Source organism: Dermacentor silvarum, chromosome 3, assembly GCF_013339745.2.
Source record: "Dermacentor silvarum isolate Dsil-2018 chromosome 3, BIME_Dsil_1.4, whole genome shotgun sequence".
In the NCBI taxonomy this organism is placed as follows: domain Eukaryota; kingdom Metazoa; phylum Arthropoda; class Arachnida; order Ixodida; family Ixodidae; genus Dermacentor; species Dermacentor silvarum.
In genome coordinates this window covers 86,192,150-86,212,829 of record NC_051156.1, presented here as the reverse complement: position 1 = coordinate 86,212,829, position 20,680 = coordinate 86,192,150, and the positions used below count along the sequence as shown (strand labels likewise).

At 44.6% G+C, this 20,680-nt stretch overlaps 1 protein-coding gene across 2 annotated transcripts in view; it reads right to left on the bottom strand.

The window, feature by feature from the left end:
- Positions 1-20,680, bottom strand: part of LOC119445560 (probable RNA-binding protein 19) — a 183,450-nt gene that overhangs the window by 119,934 nt on the left and 42,836 nt on the right. For both annotated transcript variants that reach the window (XR_007465952.1, XM_037709827.2), the window contains exons 14-23: positions 19,598-19,728; positions 17,525-17,591; positions 16,878-16,932; positions 14,417-14,513; positions 13,696-13,895; positions 9,926-10,037; positions 9,606-9,692; positions 4,257-4,409; positions 1,815-1,881; positions 512-653 (exon numbers count right to left, since the gene is read on the bottom strand). Coding sequence is in view for 1 of the 2 variants with exons in the window: in XM_037709827.2 (XP_037565755.1) it covers positions 512-653; positions 1,815-1,881; positions 4,257-4,409; positions 9,606-9,692; positions 9,926-10,037; positions 13,696-13,895; positions 14,417-14,513; positions 16,878-16,932; positions 17,525-17,591; positions 19,598-19,728 (1,111 nt within the window). In the remaining variant the exon portion in view is untranslated. The remainder of the gene's footprint in view (positions 1-511; positions 654-1,814; positions 1,882-4,256; positions 4,410-9,605; positions 9,693-9,925; positions 10,038-13,695; positions 13,896-14,416; positions 14,514-16,877; positions 16,933-17,524; positions 17,592-19,597; positions 19,729-20,680) is intronic.

Genomic DNA, 20,680 nt, shown 5'->3' with positions numbered 1-20,680 from the left:
CTGTAACCAGTATTTCGTTTCCCGAAACTGCACTATAAGCGATACGTGTATACATGGAGTGCTACGGGAAAATTAACGGGAGTCTGAAAAGACCGCACTATATCCGGTCCTGCACTATAAGCGGTTACGTTATACGTGGTCTATACTGTAATTCAACCTGTTTCGTCTGTCCCATCAGCCATCAACCTGGACAGACGAAACGAGTTGACTATATGATGAATGGTGCACGTGGTAGTACAGAGGTATGCAGAGTGGAAGGACATGAGAGCTGAAGTTCAATTTGAATATCATTGGTCATGCACCCTGCTATTGTCACCTAATTACAGCTTTGCCTTGAAGGGACAAGGCATGTTCACCCCAAAAATGGTTCCCATTTCTCTCATTCTTCTTTTTGGCTAATGGTTTGATTCTGCCTGCACACTGCTCTGCCTTGTGACAGCATTGAGCAGATTGACCATGAATGGTGTTGGTATTCAGGCAAGGCCCGAGCGTGAACATCGCAGGCACTCACTCTTTGGTGGTGGCCCTCGTGGACATCTTGAGCTCGAGAGCATGTCCGTCCAGCTTGGAGTGTTGCAGCTGCTTGAGGGCCTGCTTTGCTGCCTGCCGCTGCTTGAACTGCACAAAGCCGTAGCCCATGGACAGAAGCTGGCCTGCAAGAGAGAGTAGGGACACACACAGCTTGCCTGAGGGCCACACTTAAAAAATGGCTCTGGGTATACGTCGTCGAAATATCTCACACATGGCAGCATCTGCAAGACCCCATTAGCTTGGCTCATCATCGCAAGACACCCGAGAACACTTCGATAATGTGTACACAAAGGCCCAAGTTGTGGAGACTGTCGTGTACATTACTAATGTTCATTCCACTAGGAGCGACACGGCTTCTGGAAACAGCATGAAGAATGACATGTCCATATTAAGGCATTATAGAACAGGGTTCTTCATTTTACAGCAAGCAAAGGACATGTATGGTAATGTGAAGGCCACGTCTCATTCAGAGTCATGACTAAAACAACACTGACATACAATTTCAATTTCCTATGAATGCTTATTGCATTTGAAATACTCTGAAGTCTTGTAAAAAGCCTTGCACATTTTCTCATTACAGTTAGACACCACTATAATGAAACATTTCATGGTAACAAAAAAAAAATGAATAAAATAAAAGTATCAAATGCAATTCCTCTTGGAAGCACTAAAAGGCCGGAGCATGCAAATACTTGATTTCGAATCGAATAGTGAACGCCCGAATAATTTGATGGCCCACTATTAAACTTAAAACCCCATTGGTATTTAGGACAACTTTGCTATTTCTTCAACTTCAGAGAGAAATACATAAAGCATGTGATTCTATTCGGCAGACATTCCACTGATAAAAAATAATTTCCAGACCTTTGTATACAAACCAAGTTAACAGTGCTGACATAGTAATTTGGTGTTGTCGTTATAACAGTAGACCATACTATACATCTCGATTCCTAACTAAGTTACTGATAGCTAGCAAGATTCTTGTTATGTAATGTGAGCAGCATCCTCACCATGTGCAGCACTGTGATTTTTGCACAAAAGTTGTAAGCATAAAAGTTTACGTAAATTTTTTAGATATTCAATGTTCGATTCGATAACGGATTCAATATTCGGTTTTCTTTTTCTTGATTCTATTCGATATTTGATTCAAAATATACTATTCGGCATTCACACACCCTTACCTTTTTTTATAAGCCCACTTACTTCTTACCTAAGAAATCTTAAAATTAATGCAGGTGCAGCACACACAAACTTGCGGACTAGGAAATTCGCAAGTTCCTTACCTGGATTTTTGGTGTCCTTCTTCTTTGCAATGGTGACTTCGTGAACAGGGCCACACTGCTCGAAATGCTGCATTAAGAGAAAAGAAACACGTTGCAAGCACAGCAATGGGCAGTAACCTGAAAAATGCTGCTGCACCTAAGATGCCTCTTGAAGTTCTATTGCTCCAGCAGATTTATGAGGGCCGATCCAAACGTTTTTGGGAACATATTGTACAGCTTTCACAGAGAGTGATACACTGCTCCACTGCTGGGTGGCTCCTCTAGTATCAGTAACGAGTAATGAGCTAATCTGGATGTTCATTTTGTGGTGGTAACAGTATCTACTCACAACAAGGACTTTCGTATAATGGTATGTTGATGGCATTTTGTATTGGTCTCGATGAGGGTGCTGGGAAAAAATTAAAACTTGGGTGAATCTTTGTTTACCACCGAGAAAGATGGCAAGGACCCACGAAATGCTAAATTAAGCATTTGGAGATAAGCCATGGGCCACAGCAAAAGTTAAAGAGTGCTCGAACGAATTCAAGAAAGACAGAATATCCAAGGAAGGTGATCACGACTGCCCTTGATGACCTAGAACTGGTACTATAACTGACACAAATGTGGTCGAAGTTCATGAAAATATTTATGAAGGCTACCACACGATCATCCACAAGCTTTCTGAAGCCTTTCAGTTGTCATGTGAAACCCGCCACCAAATTCTGACAAATAATTAGGAATGTGCTACATCGCAGAAAAATTCCTCCTCCAATCCTCCTCACTACTGAACAAAAAGAGCATCAAGTGTGTGCATGGAACTGAAAGAACTTTTACAGAATGATGAGCACTTTATTTCTAAGATAATTACTGGCAATAAAATGGCTGTACAACTATGACCCTGAATCAAAGCAGCAGCAATCTCAGTGGAAAGACTTCAATTATCCAAGACGGAAGAAATCATGTCAGGTGAAAGGCTGCGTGCAGACGAAATCAGCAGTGAAAGTAAAAAAATTCACGTTTGCAATAATTTTGTTGTTGCGAAATGAGACAGCACAGATAGGAAACACGTCCCAAAATGAAACTTTCCTCTCATAATTTCATTAGCCTGCAATGAAATTGCAATGCAATTGCAAGCCTTGCTCGAGGCTATAGAACCAACCGCATTGCCGACAGGACAAAGTGCGCCCCATGCCTCTATCAGCGAAGGTGGCACTGCTATGCAGCGGTATTCTTGGGTGATCACACTTTCGGAGATACGATCACTTCCATGAGAACTTGTTAACTCGGCACCGGATGGAGGAGCAACAGCGTTCCTCCAGTGCACGCTGCCATCCCTAGAAGCCGACACCTATGGTGTCGAGCATGAAAGTGATCATACCTCGTATCCTCGAAAACAATCAACTGAGAATATGCTCCCTTTGCACAAATCTACATCCGGAGACACCGAATCTGCACATGATGCCTGTTGTGTGGCACCAAAACTAGCGTTCTTGAAGCAAGGGACGCATATTCTTGGACGATCGCACAATCCAGGCCGGATGCGTGGCAGCCCATGCTCAGGCTGCCATCTCAAGTGCCATAAACAAGTAGACGTCGATGGGACGCGGATTTCTTTGTCTGCGCTGCACTTTTCTCACCGAGCCGCAGATTATTCACTGCACTAGGTACGCAAAAGCCGTTGCCACATGTCGTTGGAGACATGCGACCGAGCCATTTGAAACTGGCGATTAACAAACAAGATGGCGGCCATGATGTGTTTTCGGCGCACGCGATCTCTTCCAGCGCTTGGCTGTTCTTGTAAATGAAAATGTCCATGCCCATGTAAACGTAATGTGGCGGTATTTTACGCAATTGAAGTGCAAGCACTTTTTGAGTCTGCTAGTCTTGCGCGAGTAGATAATACACGGGGTAACATTCTGGCAAATTTCGTTGATGCAGTATTGCAATTCAGCGACATTTCGTTGTCGAGAGGTACAAAATGCATTGAATCATATGGGCGTTCACTGAAAAAACAAAACTATTTCATTGTCGCGACAATTTCGTTGCTTTGGGATTTTCTTATCATGGGTTTCGATTGATGTGTTTACATGCTACTGAATGTGCCAAATACATTAATTTTACAAATTTCTCCACCTAAAAGTGGCAGGTAAATACCAATTCTTGGTGCTCTGCACTATCCTTATTTTAGCAATTTTGTTTTTCAATGATTTGAAGTCTGGTTTGGCGTTCATACTAGACACATAAAGCCAAAGAAGAAGAATAAAGAAAATATTTGCAAGCCTTATCTTACCAGATGTTTATCTTGCTGGTTGCAGGGCTCAATAATAAAAGCTTGAATTTATAAACTTCTAAAGCATAAATCGACTTATGAATTCCAATTTATGTGCGCCCACTAGTCTAGAAATCAATCGGGATGAGCAATGACCAGAAGAAAACGTAGCTTAAGTGAGCAAGGACACTTGCCTCTCGGACAGTCTGCTCGGTGGTGGAGAAGTTGAGGTTCTTGACAAACAGGGTTGTGTCTGGCTCCGGTGGCGTTTCTTCCTCCTCTGCTTCCGCTTCCTCCTCAGGTTGCTGAGCATGCTTCTGCTCTGCAGCTTCTGCCTTCCCATCCACCTGGACCAACGTTACGACCAGTCAACTTGAGCCACACTATGAGCAATGTGCACCGCAACTTGCACCCCACAACGTGCTTGCAGGAGCTGGGAAGCACGTTACGACCAAAAGGACACAACCGTCTACACCCTCTTACACCGCACTAGCTCCTCTTCTTCCATGTGAGAAAAATATCCTGCAGTCTGACATGCTCTTACAGTGCCATGTGTCGACTGGTTCCGTTGATAACCTCATCATCATTTATATATTATACACTTAAAGGCTGCAAAGGCATTACATAAGTTGGGGGGGGGGGGGCGGACATGTATGTACAAAATAAGACAAACAAGTATTATAATGTCAACTGAAGTCCAAAAAGAGTAAAGCAAACAGGCTCTGTTCAGTTAAGAATGTTGGTGCAAGTCTGCTGACTACTTTTAATTTGACGTCAATCTCGGCAATTGTATTTAGCACACTTGTTTATCTAATGTGTGGCAACATTCTGGGAAAATTTCTAAATTCTGACTGGTATACACATGAAGGAAAAAAATTTTAGCTTTGAGCATTATTCAACAATGTGCCATATTTTCCATTTTTCTTCTTAAAATGACAGCACCAACACTTTAAGCTAACAACATTTTGTCAACGCACAATGTTCATATTATGCCAGGAAAGTTTTTCAGACCCACACCTACAATATTCTTTTTCTAGGATCACATCGAAATCCCATTTTTGCGCAATTCACAAAAAACGGTTCCAGATCAGTGGAATCTTTTGAAATTTTTGTTGGTGAATCCACCATTTTTTTTTTCCGCTACATTAACAATGGTTTTGTAGTCCTGGAGACTCGGTCCAGCAAAATATTTTTTTTTTCGGCAAAATTAAAAAGGGTTGGCGGACATGCACCGACGTTCTTAACTGAACACAGCCAACACCAGTCACATGATTAAATGGTGAAGGAAACATGATATTAGTCCTGGGGGGAATCAAACTCATGTAGCCTTCACTCCTGCTATTTATATAAAAGGGCTTCACAATTGCCACAGTGGCAAGCCCACAGGAACAAAACATAAGTACAGTGGTGCCTTCTGACCATAGCCTCCTCCATAAACTCTGTGCCTGTCAAGACGCCGAGACAACAATAGGGAGGCGCCATCGGCAGAGTTGCCAATTGTCGCCGCTCATTTCACTGAGGGCGCCACTGACATAGCGTGCCGCCACGACTCGATCCCGTCTGCGCGGCGGCAGGATGCCGGCTGCTTTAACTTGCTGCGATGGTGGAACAACGATCCACTGGGTGACCATAGCCTTGTCTATAACGCTGTAGAGCACTATAGTAGTGTCTCAAATGCAGTCTGTGAAAGTGCGAGCACGCTTGCAGCAACTGTAGCGTCAAAGCGGACTGCACTTCGCAGGTAGAAAAAAAAAACCCAAAAAAATGCGAGTTGGTCATTGCGGTTAATACGCCATTAGTTACCGTAGTAAAGTGCAGAAAATACGGAAGTCGGCAAGCATTCTTGCAGCTATATCTTGTCAAAAACTGCTAGTGAAGCTGCTCTATAGCGAGCCGTCCTTCTTCTATTTTTCTTCTTCCTTCATTTTATAGTGAGCGTCCCATCCCAATCGCATCTCAGCGTCATTAAATAAACTACGTGAAAACGGTGTTGAGATAACTGACATTACTAGGGAAACAATACTAGACTTCCTAATTCAAACTGAGTAATTATCTTCATAAAATATGTTTGGCTATGGGAAGTCACTACTTACTTCCTTTTAAGTGTTTTTGCATTTCAATAACATACAAGCTAGAATACTAGTACTTGTATGAAATTAGAAATCTCTATCTCAACAAAAATTTCTTTTACTTTTTTTAACTATGTGTAACATTTTCACACATAGGATGTTACCTGCAAGACATTTATAGACACCTTTATTTTCTGTCTGTGTTTCCGTATGTCAATGGAATGTAATACGATAAACTTTTTACCTTCAGCAAATGAAAATAATGATGTATGTCTCTTATATACTGTATATCCATACATGCCATTTGTGCTGACTAAATACACCGCTTTGCAACACTGATTATACATATCACCTTACACATTTTCACCTATACTCTGTCATTCATTGTACACTGCACATACTAAAGTGTACAAACTTTATTTTATTATGTCCCCGTTGTCATGAATAGCGGCAAGAACCTTGTCAAGCAAGCAGCTTTTAGTTCTTGTCCCAGCGTTCATTTTTCTAAATGAATGAATGCGAAATAAAGATTGAGATTGCGCCTTCCTTCGGGCCTCGGCGTACGTAAGTAGCATAGTACTATTTTACGAATTTCAGGATAAGTTTTCCCCGCGTTCTTTTGCATCAGATGAGCGCTTTGGCCGACGTGAATATTCATACCCAGAAAGCTTTGCACCTTCTACCATGTCCGTGTGCCTTGGCAACCAGGAAAAATAGAAACAAATATTTAAGGACCAAGAAAAAGCGCTGCATGCCTTGAATAAGCAAGATGCGAGCAAATATTTTATTTCAGACGCTTTGTTGAACGATGCATGCAGCTCAGACATAGAAAAACCCGAGATGCATATAGTTCGGACATACAAAATCCCGAGTGCTTTTCTGTCACTATATGCTTTGTCACTATATGCTTTGCTCAAAGTTAAGCATATCCACCCGTACACAGTACAATGTCTGGGAACCTGCGTGACCTCTTCGAATCTTTTTTTTTTTGCATTGTTCGCATTTTTTTTTTTCACGTGATTGCATGTCAAGAGCATCGTGCAATCACGGTCGCTCAGCGTTAAGCTCAGGTCGAAGATCACAGCACCAAGAAGGTTTAAAATATGTGGACCATGCTGCACGACAAAAACCGACAAAAGCAATGCACCTGACTTGTGATCCCAGCGGAGGTAACGTAGAGACGGAGACGCGGGCATGCGGCAGGAGTCAGGAGCTAGTCTACGTTGGTGGCGCCATCTCTTGGTGAAAACGACCAATAGGGAGAGGGAAAAGCGACGGCCGCTTGAGCGCCGTTTGACAGGCACACAGTTTATCAAGGAGGCTATGCACTGACGACCTGAGATTTGGAGCAATTTTTGGAGCAGCAAAATCTTAATTTTGGAGCAGTTTGGAGCAACCAGATTCAGATTTTGGAGAACTTTGGAGCTAATAAATGCCAGCTGCTGGACACGTCCTAAGCTATTTCAAACACTTAAAATTGACAAGCATTATTCCAGAAAGTATTTCCTTGCTGTAAAACAATGTTGCTCTGCCTCTAAATACATGAGTTTCCCTTTAATTTAAATGAAGGCAACAAATCTGTTCACACAGTGTGCTGTAATTAGTTTATTTCAAGTTGAGTGAAGCTGCTCAGATGTTGCCTTTTACATTGTATGATTTTTTCATTGACAGCTGACACTTTGATATGTTTTCAGCAAGGCTCTAGCATCAGTCAGAAACACCTGGCCAGACTCAATGTCATCAATGCTTTTCTGAGCGAGGCAAGATTTGATGAGCCCCTCATAATGCTCAGTCATTGCTTCAGACGACACCCAGGTACTTTTCAACGGTCTATTTTTCCTCGTAATGCTGAAGCTTCTGTTCAGCAACTGGCCGATTCACAACTGGCGTCGACCGATTATTTCGACACCAGAAATTCAAACAAGCTCGATTATTCGGACTACCTTGAGGTAGTCCGATGCCAGCACTGGCTCATAAATTTGAAGTACAAGTACGACTGAGATTTCAGACACCTTAAGGTACGCCATTCTATATAATTCAGACTCCATCTGCACGACTCCGTTCTAACTTGACCACCGAGTTGAGCGGAAATAGCAATATTTTGGCGTTGATACGTCGCTGGCATCGCCACAGCATGGTGGTCGGCCATGTTGCCGACACTTCCTGGAAACCGAAACTTATGAAGCCTAGTTAATCCAGCACCGACCGCGCCCAAACCATTGGGAAAGCGAATTCCGGCAAGCCATTCGGGAGTGCATTCAGGTTAGCTCCGCGCGCCCTGCGTTTATTCATTGACGTGTTAACTCGCGACATGATCACGGCGACTTCAGTTGTTTAAGCGGCGCCGACTACACCCTCAATATCTCCGCCGATGAAGACAGTGACTTTTTTAAAAAGAAAAGAGAAAACCGCCGTCATTCGGCTATGATAGCGTGGTCGACTCCTGCGTGGCGATTTTGCAGCGATGCATTCCGCTCGATTCTATATGCCACCCTTATCATCCAACGTTATCTGCTGGCTGATACCATATAACGCAGGTGGAGCGCCGCTCTTATACCACTGACGAAGCACAAGGAGTGGCAGCGGAAAAGGCATCTCTACAAAATCGTGGTCCTGTTGCCAAAGGTTGAAGATTTGGTGCATGCATGAATTGTACTTTCGTCTTTTTGTGGCGACAGCATAACAGTGGTACAGATACGGACTGACGAGATCGTAAGCAAGCGTACGTGCGCGCAGCACGGTGTTGACAAACTTCGGCTTTATTTTTGAACGATCCCTGTCCAGGGGTGCTTTCACTTTTGCGACTAGCACTGGACACGTCGAAGGATGATAGCGTTCCTGGCACGCTACCAAGTATGCCGAAGCTGACGCTAGTGACGCGAAATCCCGCGAAAGTGAACGTATCCACAAAAGTGGCCAGCTGAGAATAATGGCTTTTTTAGCCACTGGCGGAATATATTCAGTTATTTTCTGGTGAATTTGGATATTTATGACTCCCAATTTGGACTTTTCGGCAGTCCCCATTGAGCCCAAATTATCGCGGTCACCGTTCTATTTATGAAGCCGCTTCAGTCATGCGCGCTACGCACGTCTGCGGGCCACTGCGGCCACACACGTAATGCGCAGGGGTTAATTTTGTCGCACTTCGGCGCAAAATTGTCTATTTTTATCAGGATGGCGCAAGAAATCTCGTAGGGCGCAATTTGACACATTTGGCGCAGGAGTGGGAGCACTGTAAGTATCAGCCCACACTATTGGAATAGTAGGTTTGTGCTTAGAAACCTATAAAGCGTGAACAGAGACCACAAGGGAGTGAAGAAGAGCATGCACCTTGCCTTGTTCGCTCCTGTATTGTGAGCACAAAGTTTTAAGGTAAAGCTAACTCGCACAAATTCTGGCCACGGTCATGCAGTCTTGTGGCCTAAGAGCATATAGGTATGCAGCTCTCAACATTAATGCACTTTGTCCACACACCTTGGCCTTTGATGTGTCTGCACTCTTCTTCTCAGTAGAAAACACACCAGTGGGTGCCCATTCCAGGTACAGGGGTACATGCTTGAACTGAAACCAGAACATAAATAACACATCATCGTAGCACTAAGTGTCGCACTTAAGCTAAGCTCATATATGTGCAAACCAGAAAGACACTCTCACAGGGTGACACATCAGAGCCTACAGCCAATACAAAGGTATGGGCACACCCCAGCAACAAATCACAAGCAGGACTAAAAGGCTACCATATATCCTGATGCAATAAGGTGCACTCGAAAGCAACGAGTCTGAAGGTCAGTCACCTTGGAGTAAGCGAGCCGCCGAAATGCAGCCCGTGCTTCGGTGGGATCCTGGAACTCGATCAGAGCTGTTACTCCCCAAGGTGGGAGGACCACTCTGGTCAGGATACCAAACCTGCACACAGAGTGACAGCCTTGAGCCAAAACGCTATATGCACCCTTTCTGAGAGACTCAAAGATCCCCAGGCATGCACTGCTCAGAACAAACATGCCTTACATACAACACAGCATGGAGCATGTGCCCACATACAGCGTTCCTGCCAGAGTCATTCTTCTAGTACAATGTAGACTAAGTTGGTAAACCAGCTGACTACTGGAGAAGCATGGTGTAATGAATCTCGGGAAAGCAGGTCTCGAAAGGTGCAGGTCAGAGATGCCTCGTTCAACACTATACAGTATTACATTCAGGACTGATGCGATAATGGCGCATGAATGAAAATAAATTCTGAGACTTTCTCATATTTCCCAGATTACCATCAAAACACGAGCAAGTGAAGCTAGACCAATTCCACATCACTCCATCAAACCAGTTGCCCACTTCTTGCCTACGTGCATTTGAGCTGCCCCTCATTTACTCATTTATGATATCTCAGTTCACCTTTATCATTTCTCTCCTGCTGCCATTGGCTCACATCAGCAATTGTGCTTGAATTCCAGTCTCGCCTTACTTGCTCCGAAATCCTCGCTGCTGCCTTTCCACCTTCCTATCCCACCAAGCATTTGAATCCCACCTGGTAGCCTCAGAGACATGACAAAAACAATACTCCCTGAATGAAGGCATACTTTCTTAGCAGGGACATGACCCATGGTCATTTAACTATTCTCAGTTTAGCTTGATAACTTAGAGTAGAGGGGTTAAAATATAATAATAATATAATAATAAAAACACTAAGTTCATCACGCACATTGTAACCCAAAACTTCCGTTTGAAGCCACTACTTCTAAGCCCATCCCATTGACAGCGACTGCCAATTTGCACGTCAAATAGTGTGGGACCACCACTGTGTCGTCCTGCACTGAATCCTTTTTTTTTTTTTTCAAATTCCAAAAACTCATGCACAGCATGCCGGAATCTCCTTGTTTCTTGAATCTCCCCTTTTCTGGTACTTAATGGCGCAGCATGGGCATGGTCTTGGCATTATGCCCAAAATTCATTCACTCGTGCAAGAAAATCAGCCAGAACCAGAGAATGCCTGCAGAAAGTACTTCCTGCTGACTGCCAAGACACACACATGAAAATGAAACCACACATATCTGTACACATTGGCCCTGCAGCATAAAGTTAACAACTCTCGAGGAAAAGCTCCCCATGGCGCCTATGCAGTGAAATTGGCAACCGCAAGGGTGCCCGCCATGTTGCTATCCTGTGCAGGCGCAGTCACCCCGATCCCGAGCCTCCCTCAGTATGGCAGGCGTAATCTGAGGGACGGTAAATTTTACATAAAATTTTTCTAAATAGCATGAACTTTTCACGTTGTCATACGTACATGTTTCCCGTTAATGCTTGGTTTTGCATAACATTTTGAATGTCTCTAGCCTCACAAAATGAGCCGTAGCAACACGGCGATGCCTTTGCATGTTGACACTTTTTTCGCTCAGCTTTTCCTCCATAGTTAGGTTGCTAACTCTATGTTCTGCATAATAACGCACTTGATTTTGTCATTCATCAGTGTTGCTAGACTGCAATGCAGTTCAACTGCAACATAAAAAATCTGGATACAAATTTCCTACCGCGCTGAATGCACTCACATTTTGCCAGCTTGGTACAGGATGCATGTGGTTTAACATGCAATGTAAGACCCAAGGTAGAAAATTTGACGTTATAAGATTTAAAAAAAATCATGATCAGGGTATCGAACCGGAGCTTAACCGAAAACCGAAAATTATTTTAAAAAAACCTCTCTCTTTGCTCAGACTGCAACTGAACTGGAACATTACGATTTTTTTCACTCCAGAGCAAAACTGAAAGAAAAAAAACACGGCTTTCGGTTTAGCTTGTCCACCCTTCCAGGAGCTTTTCATCCATGCATTGCCTGCACTTGTGGCCCCACCATGCTACCTCATTTGTAAATAGTACACACCATCTTCCTATGATTTTAAAAGTAAGTAGCAGCCCTGTTAGTAGTGTTTCCGGCGTATTGTGTCAGGGGGCAGACGTGTGGACTCGCCAGGCTGTGATGCATGCAAAGCACCTGAAACAGTTGAGCGCGTATACTTGTTGCTTGTTCCCAGTATGGCTTTGAATGGCAGGCCCATTGATCTCTTCCTTAGCATCAATTAACTACAGGCCGTTTAGTGAAAAAATGTAATGGGGCCATTGAGTGGACAAATCAATGAGGCGTACCATCAAGACTCTCTTAGATTATTTGACACAGGCCTAGATTCAAGGCTGTGAACGGGCCCTTTGAGCAAGAGCATGTAAGTAAGGAGTGACAAGCGCAAACAAAGAAAGAAGAATAGAAAGTGATAATACGATCAAAGGCACACAAGAGGAGATTTAAAAAAAGGAAGAAGTGAAGCGGGCACATGGAGACGTCATCTTGGAGAAGGGGAACGTGCATAGAAGGACGTGGTGGCCGGGGCACAGTGTTCCAGAAGACTGCCGCAGAACGCCACTCTAGTTCCTGCCCCAGTACCTAGGCGGTCCAGCGACGTCTTGCCCGAGTACCAGGCTCGGCGAGCAGCTGACTGCCGCCTCAGGAACTACCGCTGGCCCGGACCTACCCTTCAGGACACGTCAGCGTTCACGCCGCTGAACGTGGACGCGCGAAGGCTGGCTGCAGCAAGTCACCGTCCCGTCTAGGGATCTAACCTGGGCCGGTGCGTACCAGGACCACCAGCCGGCACAAGTCCCGCTCTGCCGGAGCGCGACAGCTCCTCAGCGTCAGCCAGGGCATCGGTGACGCCGGACACCAGCGACGACTGACGACGACCGGATTGCGACGACGGACCATAGACTGGGTGGCAACGACATTCGCGACGGACATAACCGGTACTGTAAGCGCCCCGACACTAGCGTATAAACAATCGCCCCACAGACGGTGGTTAACGTGGTAGTGCGATCGTAAAACATAGCTAGGGAGGACGCATTCCGTGTACAATGAGTGTTGGATTTTAACATTGTTACTGCTCTTTAAACTCCTTATTGAATGAATGTTGAGTGTGTGCTGCACCTTGCGTCCATGTGTTCATTCTGCCTGCTCAAGCGAACGTACCAGGCTTCAACGCACCGTGACAATGTACATAATCGCATCCTACTGCCTGTCTTCACCATTACTCCTCAATCCCTTATTTTTCTCCTCTTCCCTTTCCCCGTGAGCAGAGTAGCAAGCTGGAGAACAGCGCAAAAGACACAAGGACAGGAAAAAAGCTGACAGGACGGGCGTTAAGATGAACCTTAACCAAGTTGCCCATATGTCTGTTCTCCAGAACTCTCATCATTTCTGCAATATTTTCTCCTCTCTCTCCAACTAAAGCTTTGCTTCACATAGATTCCAGCATTGGTGTTGGATCTGCACAATTCTTTTGAAACTATGCGCAGCTTGAAGAACAAACAAGAGGCGTACAGTTTTTGTACAAAATAAATTTGTGCTGTATTCCTGTAATTATTCTTCGGTTATGCAAATGAACCCGACGGTTCAAACCAGTTCGAACCATTATTCTTTCGTTCCGGAGTTGAACCGAAACTGAACCGATTTCAGCGAAACCGAAACAAAAACCAGAACGAAAGAAGTTACAGTTTAACACTCTAAAAAAATGACAAGCAAACTCACTTTCCGAAGACGTTGTGGAGGTCTTTGGGTGGCGTCTTGGCTGGGAGGTTCTTGACTAGAATAACTGTCTTGCTGCGCTCCGTGGCTGGCCGGCTGAACGCGTCCAGCACAACGCCATTGCTCTCAAGGAACTCTCGCGTCTCAGCCACCACTTGGGTTTCACCCAAGGCCATGCGCACAGCCACGCTCTCACCCGTTTCCTGCAGATTGGCAGAACGGGAAACACCGTTGCTGGATGATCACAAAACAGCAGTGACATAAATGTAGGAATATAAAAGAATAGGTCTTCAAACTGATCAGAGACTTCATCTGTAAACTGCTTCTCAACAGTCCCTTGCTGATAATGTATCAACTGTCCTTTAGGAGGTCACCAGTCATTTTTCATCATTTTTGCGTCTCTTTCTGGCTTACCATGCCTCCCCTGGCAGTAAGAGTGTTTGTGTGTGTGTGTGTGTTTTTTTTTGCTGTTTTTTTTTTTCGGTATTGTAGAAGGGCAATTTACTCATACAGTTAAAATTGTTTTTTTTTTTCTTCCATGTTCCTTGGTGGCAAAACAGAACAGTGACAATAAAGCCACAACACAACAAGCCACAGCCACAACAAGCCGGAACCTTTACAATTCTGATATGTATAAATTTGTGTCACAGAAAAGCATAGGCAGAGTTCCAAAACTTATAGCCCTCAAAACTGAATGATACTTAGCACTGCGCACGACTCTTACCGTGCCAAGCAATTCTTGCTTAGAGGTGGCATAACGTTCAGCCATGACATCCGCAAGGGCGTTGGCTCCTAAGAAAAGGGTGTTCCAATTGTGACTCCTGAAACAGAAGCAAGGGCAACAAGCCTCCATATAAGCAACATAAAAAATCCGGCAATAACTTAATGTTCATTATAGTTTGTATAAAAACAATGTAAAGATAAACAGAGTATGGGATAGGACAAGCACTGACTAACAAATTATTTCATGAAAACAAAGGATTTACTACAGTAGAACCCCGCTGATACGTTTTTCAGGGGACCGTAACAAAAAAAAATGTGAGAGCTGGGAAACGCAACAGCCGAGAAAGAAGAAATATTGAGAAGTAAGAGTAGTGTTTAACTGCACACAATATTATTTTAATTCTTATGTGTCAAAAAAAGTCGTAGTTTCGCCCAAAAGCCGAAGCATCAATTGCGATACCAAATTAGTAGACAGCTATACAAAGTAAGGACAGTAGTTTTATCGTCAGTATAAACTTGTAAACATTCGCTCATTAACTATATTAACAAGCATGGTGTCAGTGCCCACAGGCAAACATGAATGAACACATCACACTCGATGAGTGCGGACACGCGCTGTCAAACGCTGGCATGAGGAAGTGCCGCTGCAGAAGCGAGTGAAGTGACCTTCGTGCTGTTGTCTATCGCTTCAATGCAAATTGAGCGCCGAGAACACACAGCACGCACAAACCTACGAGCTGCCAACACACCTACACTGCCTAGACTCTGCCCCCAACGCAGATCGCTTTCAAGATACGGCCTGCGCGACCGCGTGCCGTCGCTCAGTACGCAGTTGGTGCCAGAGTACAACACCGCCCGCTATCCTTCCCTCCTTGCTCCCTCGCCGGTGCCCCGAGCACAACGGAAGAAGGCGTGCTTCCTCCCTGCTTTTCTTTCTGGCGCGAGCGAGATTTAGATGCAGTTGTCGGCTCCCCTCGCACGCTTTCACTCGCACATACAGCATACGGCACACAGCGACGCCGTTATCGCCCTTGGACTTTATACGGAACATATATAAAGTCCTTTATCCTTGGACTTTATACGGAACATATATGAGCCAAAAGAAGACGAAGTGAACTGAGCAAGCGTAGCTTCTTGCCTTGCTGCGATAGTTTTGTCATAGTGCAGGCTTAATTGTGCTTCTTGGACGAGAAGCCATTTGAAGCGATGACAGCCGGCACATCATCGCTTGCGTCGAGCATGCCTCTTCGCAATCTGTTCCCCGGTGATACAGTGTAAGGCTCACCACGTCGACATGGAGATGTCCGGTTCCTGTTTCTCCAACAATGACCCTATGGACTCAGACAACGACTACACTGTCGTGTTGTAACCCCCCCCTGAGGCCGAGTTAACCCACCCCCACGCGTCCAGCCTGACCAGACCAAGGTGTACCTACAGCGCTCTGTTCACATTGTCATTACAATTCAGGAGGTGGCTTGAGGTTGAATTTTCCTGATTAACAAAAACACTCTATCACTGTCTTGTATTTACTCATTCACTCTTAAAATACTTTGAGTAAAACGGCGAAGAAATAAACATCGTCAGTATCCTTGGTGTCATTATTATAATTATTAGGCATTTTATTTGCTGTTGGATTACTCTGGCTAAAGCAGGGAAATTGCATATTATGCAAAGTGCTTGCTCCCTCCCCCCAAAAATTTAACCCCCCCTCCTGGCAGAGATCCTGGGTGCGCTACTGGTTCACTAGGCCCAGCCGCATAGTGCTGCTTTTGTGTGTTGCCATAAATACTCAACCAAGAGAATGATGGGATCTTAAATCTCAAGGCTACAGCTGGGCAATACAGAAAAGTCTAGAAGACTCCATACTTTTACTGTTTGACCTCACCTAACATAACTTGAAGCATCCGATGCTGATTTACTTCGGTCAGTTAAGTGAACAATGTCAGCTGCTGCACCTGTTAGGACTTGTGCGCGGGTAGCTGCGAGTGCATCAGAAACTGGCAGAGTGCTACACGGAAAAAATTGCTGCTTCGATAAATATCTCAAACAGCTAGGAATACATCATGCAAGAAAATTTTCCAGGACATTTTAGAATATTTTACACGCATGCCGGTTCAGCATTATTATATTATTACACTTGAATGGATGCGGGGGTTTCAGAACAGCAAGTCATTCAAGAGATGCAATCACGAACCACTGTTTCGAATTAGAATGCACACGAGTTTTTAAAAGTTTTTATCTTTTGTTTTTAGCTCTTGCAACGGTCATGTACTCATCCCCTCATAAAAAAAGCACCTCACGGTACTTTTTTTTCTTCTTTACCATCCTCTGCCATTATTACTTTCACATGAAATCAAATGAAATTTCTCCATACACCACAGTTGTGCCACCTAGTGGGTTTTCTGCAGGATTTAGTTTGAGTAAATCATGCCTGTGATTCTGAAGTTACCTGAAAGACATACCTCCCACTGGACTTCTTGAGCTCCGCTTCTTTTTTATCTTTGTAAGACTTGGCCTCTGCACACCACAACAAAGAGAAACAGGAAAAAAAAAGGAACCGTGGTTAAATAATGTGACAAATACTAGCCATATGGCATGCTGTATTCCATGCTTATTTATGAAACTGTTCAAGACGTGTTGTTGGGCTAGTTGGTCTATCATGGCTGCAAACGGCACCAGAGAACACGAGGGACAAGCAAGGAGACCGAGGCAATCATGAGACACCTTGTGATCATCTTAGACTCCTTCCATTGTGTTCTCTGGCACTGTTTGCAGTCATGCTTATTTCATCGTTTGCTACCGCTGACACTCTACAACACCATTCATAACATTAACATAGCTTTCACCTACATTTTTGTTGCACCAGGCAAACCTAACTCGTTATCTGTGCAAAAGCATTGGTTACTGCCGCTCCTCATGTGCTTAAAAAAATAGCTTTTAGGCAAACTATGATACACAAGTGAACTGCAAAAATATTATTAAATGATTGATAAGCACAACAAATCAATTAAATGCCTAATGAGTGCAGCCCAATGGCCCAGAGGGTTAGAAACACGCATGCATAACTTCATCAATGTCATATCTGCCAAGCTTCTGCTCATAAGCTTACCTGTTCTCTGACCCTCCTCTTCTTCAGACTTCTTAGCCTTGGCCGGCAAGAGATGGAGAAGCCGGCCCTGTTGGCGAGCAGGGTGGTCAACATGACGGGTGTTTGGAAAAACAAGAGATTAAGGGTATCCAAGGGACTAAATTTTTCATTAGTTACTACCATATGCACAAAACAGGCAATGAAACGTTAGAGAGAGAGAAATCACTTTATTGTATAGAAAAAAGAATGCACCAATGCCCTCAGTCTAGGGCGTTATTGGCAGGCGTGCATCAGCACTAGGCCGATAAAGTCTGCAAGGAATCATTGGTCATGAAGGGTGGTGGCAGTGGTCGGCCACTCGGTGGAAGGAATGGGTGGTTTGGGTAAGGGGTGTAGTGTTGGATGGCACTGCCATAAAGGAGACATCAATTCACTCACGACGATGGCAGCAGCCATGGAATCTGCCACTTTGGCTGCCAGGAAGAGCTGGACAACACTCGCAGGGCTAATCGTGTACACATACACTAACACCCAAGAAATTGGGTGGAACCATGGTTGACGTGGTAGCTGAATTGAACTGGAAAATCACTGCACACGTGACGCGCAAGATGTAGATTTGGCTCCCACCTGCAGCAAGTTGTCTTTTTGTCCACTTTCATTTCCCTTTTCCTTACTATTTCTACGTTTCAATTAAACATACCGATTCATTTCCCTCAATGTTTTATCTAGATTTATTGTCTGTTTTCTGCGTAGCACGGTTGTAACTAAATGTTTACAAGAGCACATAAGCATGAAAAGAACATGTAACTCAATATGTCAGTAGGGATTAAGTGAACTAGCAAGCAGACCTACTAGTCTTAAAATTGGAATAACACAGTGAAACTTCAATAATTCAAACTGCTCGGTTGGTCCTAACAGTCTTATGTGTTTGAGTAGGATAAAGACAGACTCCGCAGCCCCAAGTCAATGGCCGCTCTAATACGTGACTAGCCACTGTTACAATGCGTGATATATTACTGCAATACATTAGGTTTACAGCGCATGCAGCCCTTCTCAGCAGAACTGCAGTAGACATGCTGCGAAATTATTGTCCTAAAATAGCACCATCACACATAGGATTTGAGTGGAGGAGGAGGAATAAACTTTATTTAGAGAAATGAGCAGACGCTAAAATCGTCCAAGGTGGGCAGCGTCCCTAGTCCAGGATGCCGTGGGCCTGAGCCGATAGCTTGGCCCTGCTCACCAGGCGATGCTGGTCTTCAGGGCTCGGGTTTGTCAGCTGGGCCTCCCACTGCTCGACGGTTGGTCCGGTGATGAGTGGTGCCAATGGGTTTTGTTAACATTCCCATACCATGTGGTAGAGGGTAATGGGCGCAGAGCAGAAGGCGCATTTGTGAGTATAGCTCGTAGGATACATGGCGTGTAGCAAGGTGCCGTGCGGGAATGTGCCAGTCTGTAGTTTGCGGAAGATCACTGCCTCTTCTCTTGTTAGCTTGGGATGCGGGGGTGGGTAGATCCTCCTGCCCAGTCTGTAATGACTGAGGATATCGGCGTATCTTTTCGGGACGCTATCATGTTGGTCTGCCGGTGCTCGTGAACCCGGTGGGATAGCCCGGAGAATGTGATCTCGGGATGGACTCCATACACCAATTTACTTTGAGTGGAGAAGTAAATTTATTGATTAAATGTCCTACAATGGCACAAGACTTTATGGCTACAATGCCTCCTCTGTAACCCAGGTTGGTTACAGAGCTGCCATTTTTCACTAGAAATGACCAGAACACAAATGTTTTCACCATTGCACTCTTTGTTGAGGAAATTTCGTGTTTTTGATGCAGCTTGATGAAGCAAGTCACAAATGTATCTCTTTTTTTGTTGCAGTTAGTGCAGCCATCCCATCCATGATATAGCTATGACAATCCCTTATTACACTATGACTGAGGCACCATGACAATCTGTGGCTACACTGCAACAAACACCTACAAGTTATAAATGTAGAGAAGGAGGCCCACTCAGCCACTGCTGCTAGCCAAAACCACCCGTAGTTTCCTCCACCCTCTAACAGCCTGCGAAACAGTGCCACCCACTTCTCACCTGAAGCATCTGGCCATCCAGTTCCGTGAAGGCCCGGATTGCATGCTCGGGAAAGAGAAAGCTGACAAAGGCAAATCCTTTGGGCTTGCGCGTTACACGGTCAATGGACAGGTGCAGTTCCTCCAGAGGGCCTGCAAGATGGCGGGGATACGGGACAAGAATATCAACACGTTTTAAGCGGCAGATTACCTTTAGTTTTTGCAAGCATTTAGACCTCATCTAAGGTCTGATGTGCCTTCATCTACTTTTTTTTTCTTGGTCACTGGTCAGCTACACTAGGTGGCATTATTCCCGCTTCCCGAAAAAGCATCAACTCAATGCTGAGGCTAACCGAAGCACATAGGCCAAATGCACAGAGGTAAAAAACAATGCCCCGAGATGTGTACACACGCCATGAGAATGGGTAGGTGAAAATATGTCCATCCAGGCACTCTGACAACTAGGAGTGAAGTCATGGTCACTGTTAAACTCGAAAGGCGCTGAAATGAGACATTTCAAAACACACTACAGCGATTGCAGCCATGCCCTATTGTGAACTGCCAGTGAAATCACACCTAGATGATGCCTGAAGGCTTTCTGGATGTCTAGTGATGATCCATCTGTTGCTCCTCACCCCTGCCGCCATGTAGTCACATCACATGCAAAATCACTTTAGTAGAGTTCAGTAAAGTTTAGCCTTAGAGCTAACAAGAGCCTAAAATGGTTGTCCACCTTCGTGTAGTTGGCTTTTTTTTCCTATCTAATGTACACCATGAAATGAAAGGCCTGTCACTCCCTTTCAAAAGGATAAGGCATGACATGTTGTTCATATGCAGGCACCAGGGATGCATCCAACATAAACTTCTGACTGTTCCTCACATCTCATAGCCCAAGCAAGAGGACTGATGGAAGCACACACTGTTTTGCCTGCACAGTATGTTGTGTCCGAGCTGTTCAAGAGGTGATGAGGTGCTCTTGAGCACTCGCTTACAAGCTTACATGCTTACAGTATGATCGCTTACAAGCGAGTTCTGGAATGTGGCAAACCTGTTATGTGGAAGCTTACAATGTGGAGGAAGTTTAATGAAAGGCAGCAATGGTCAT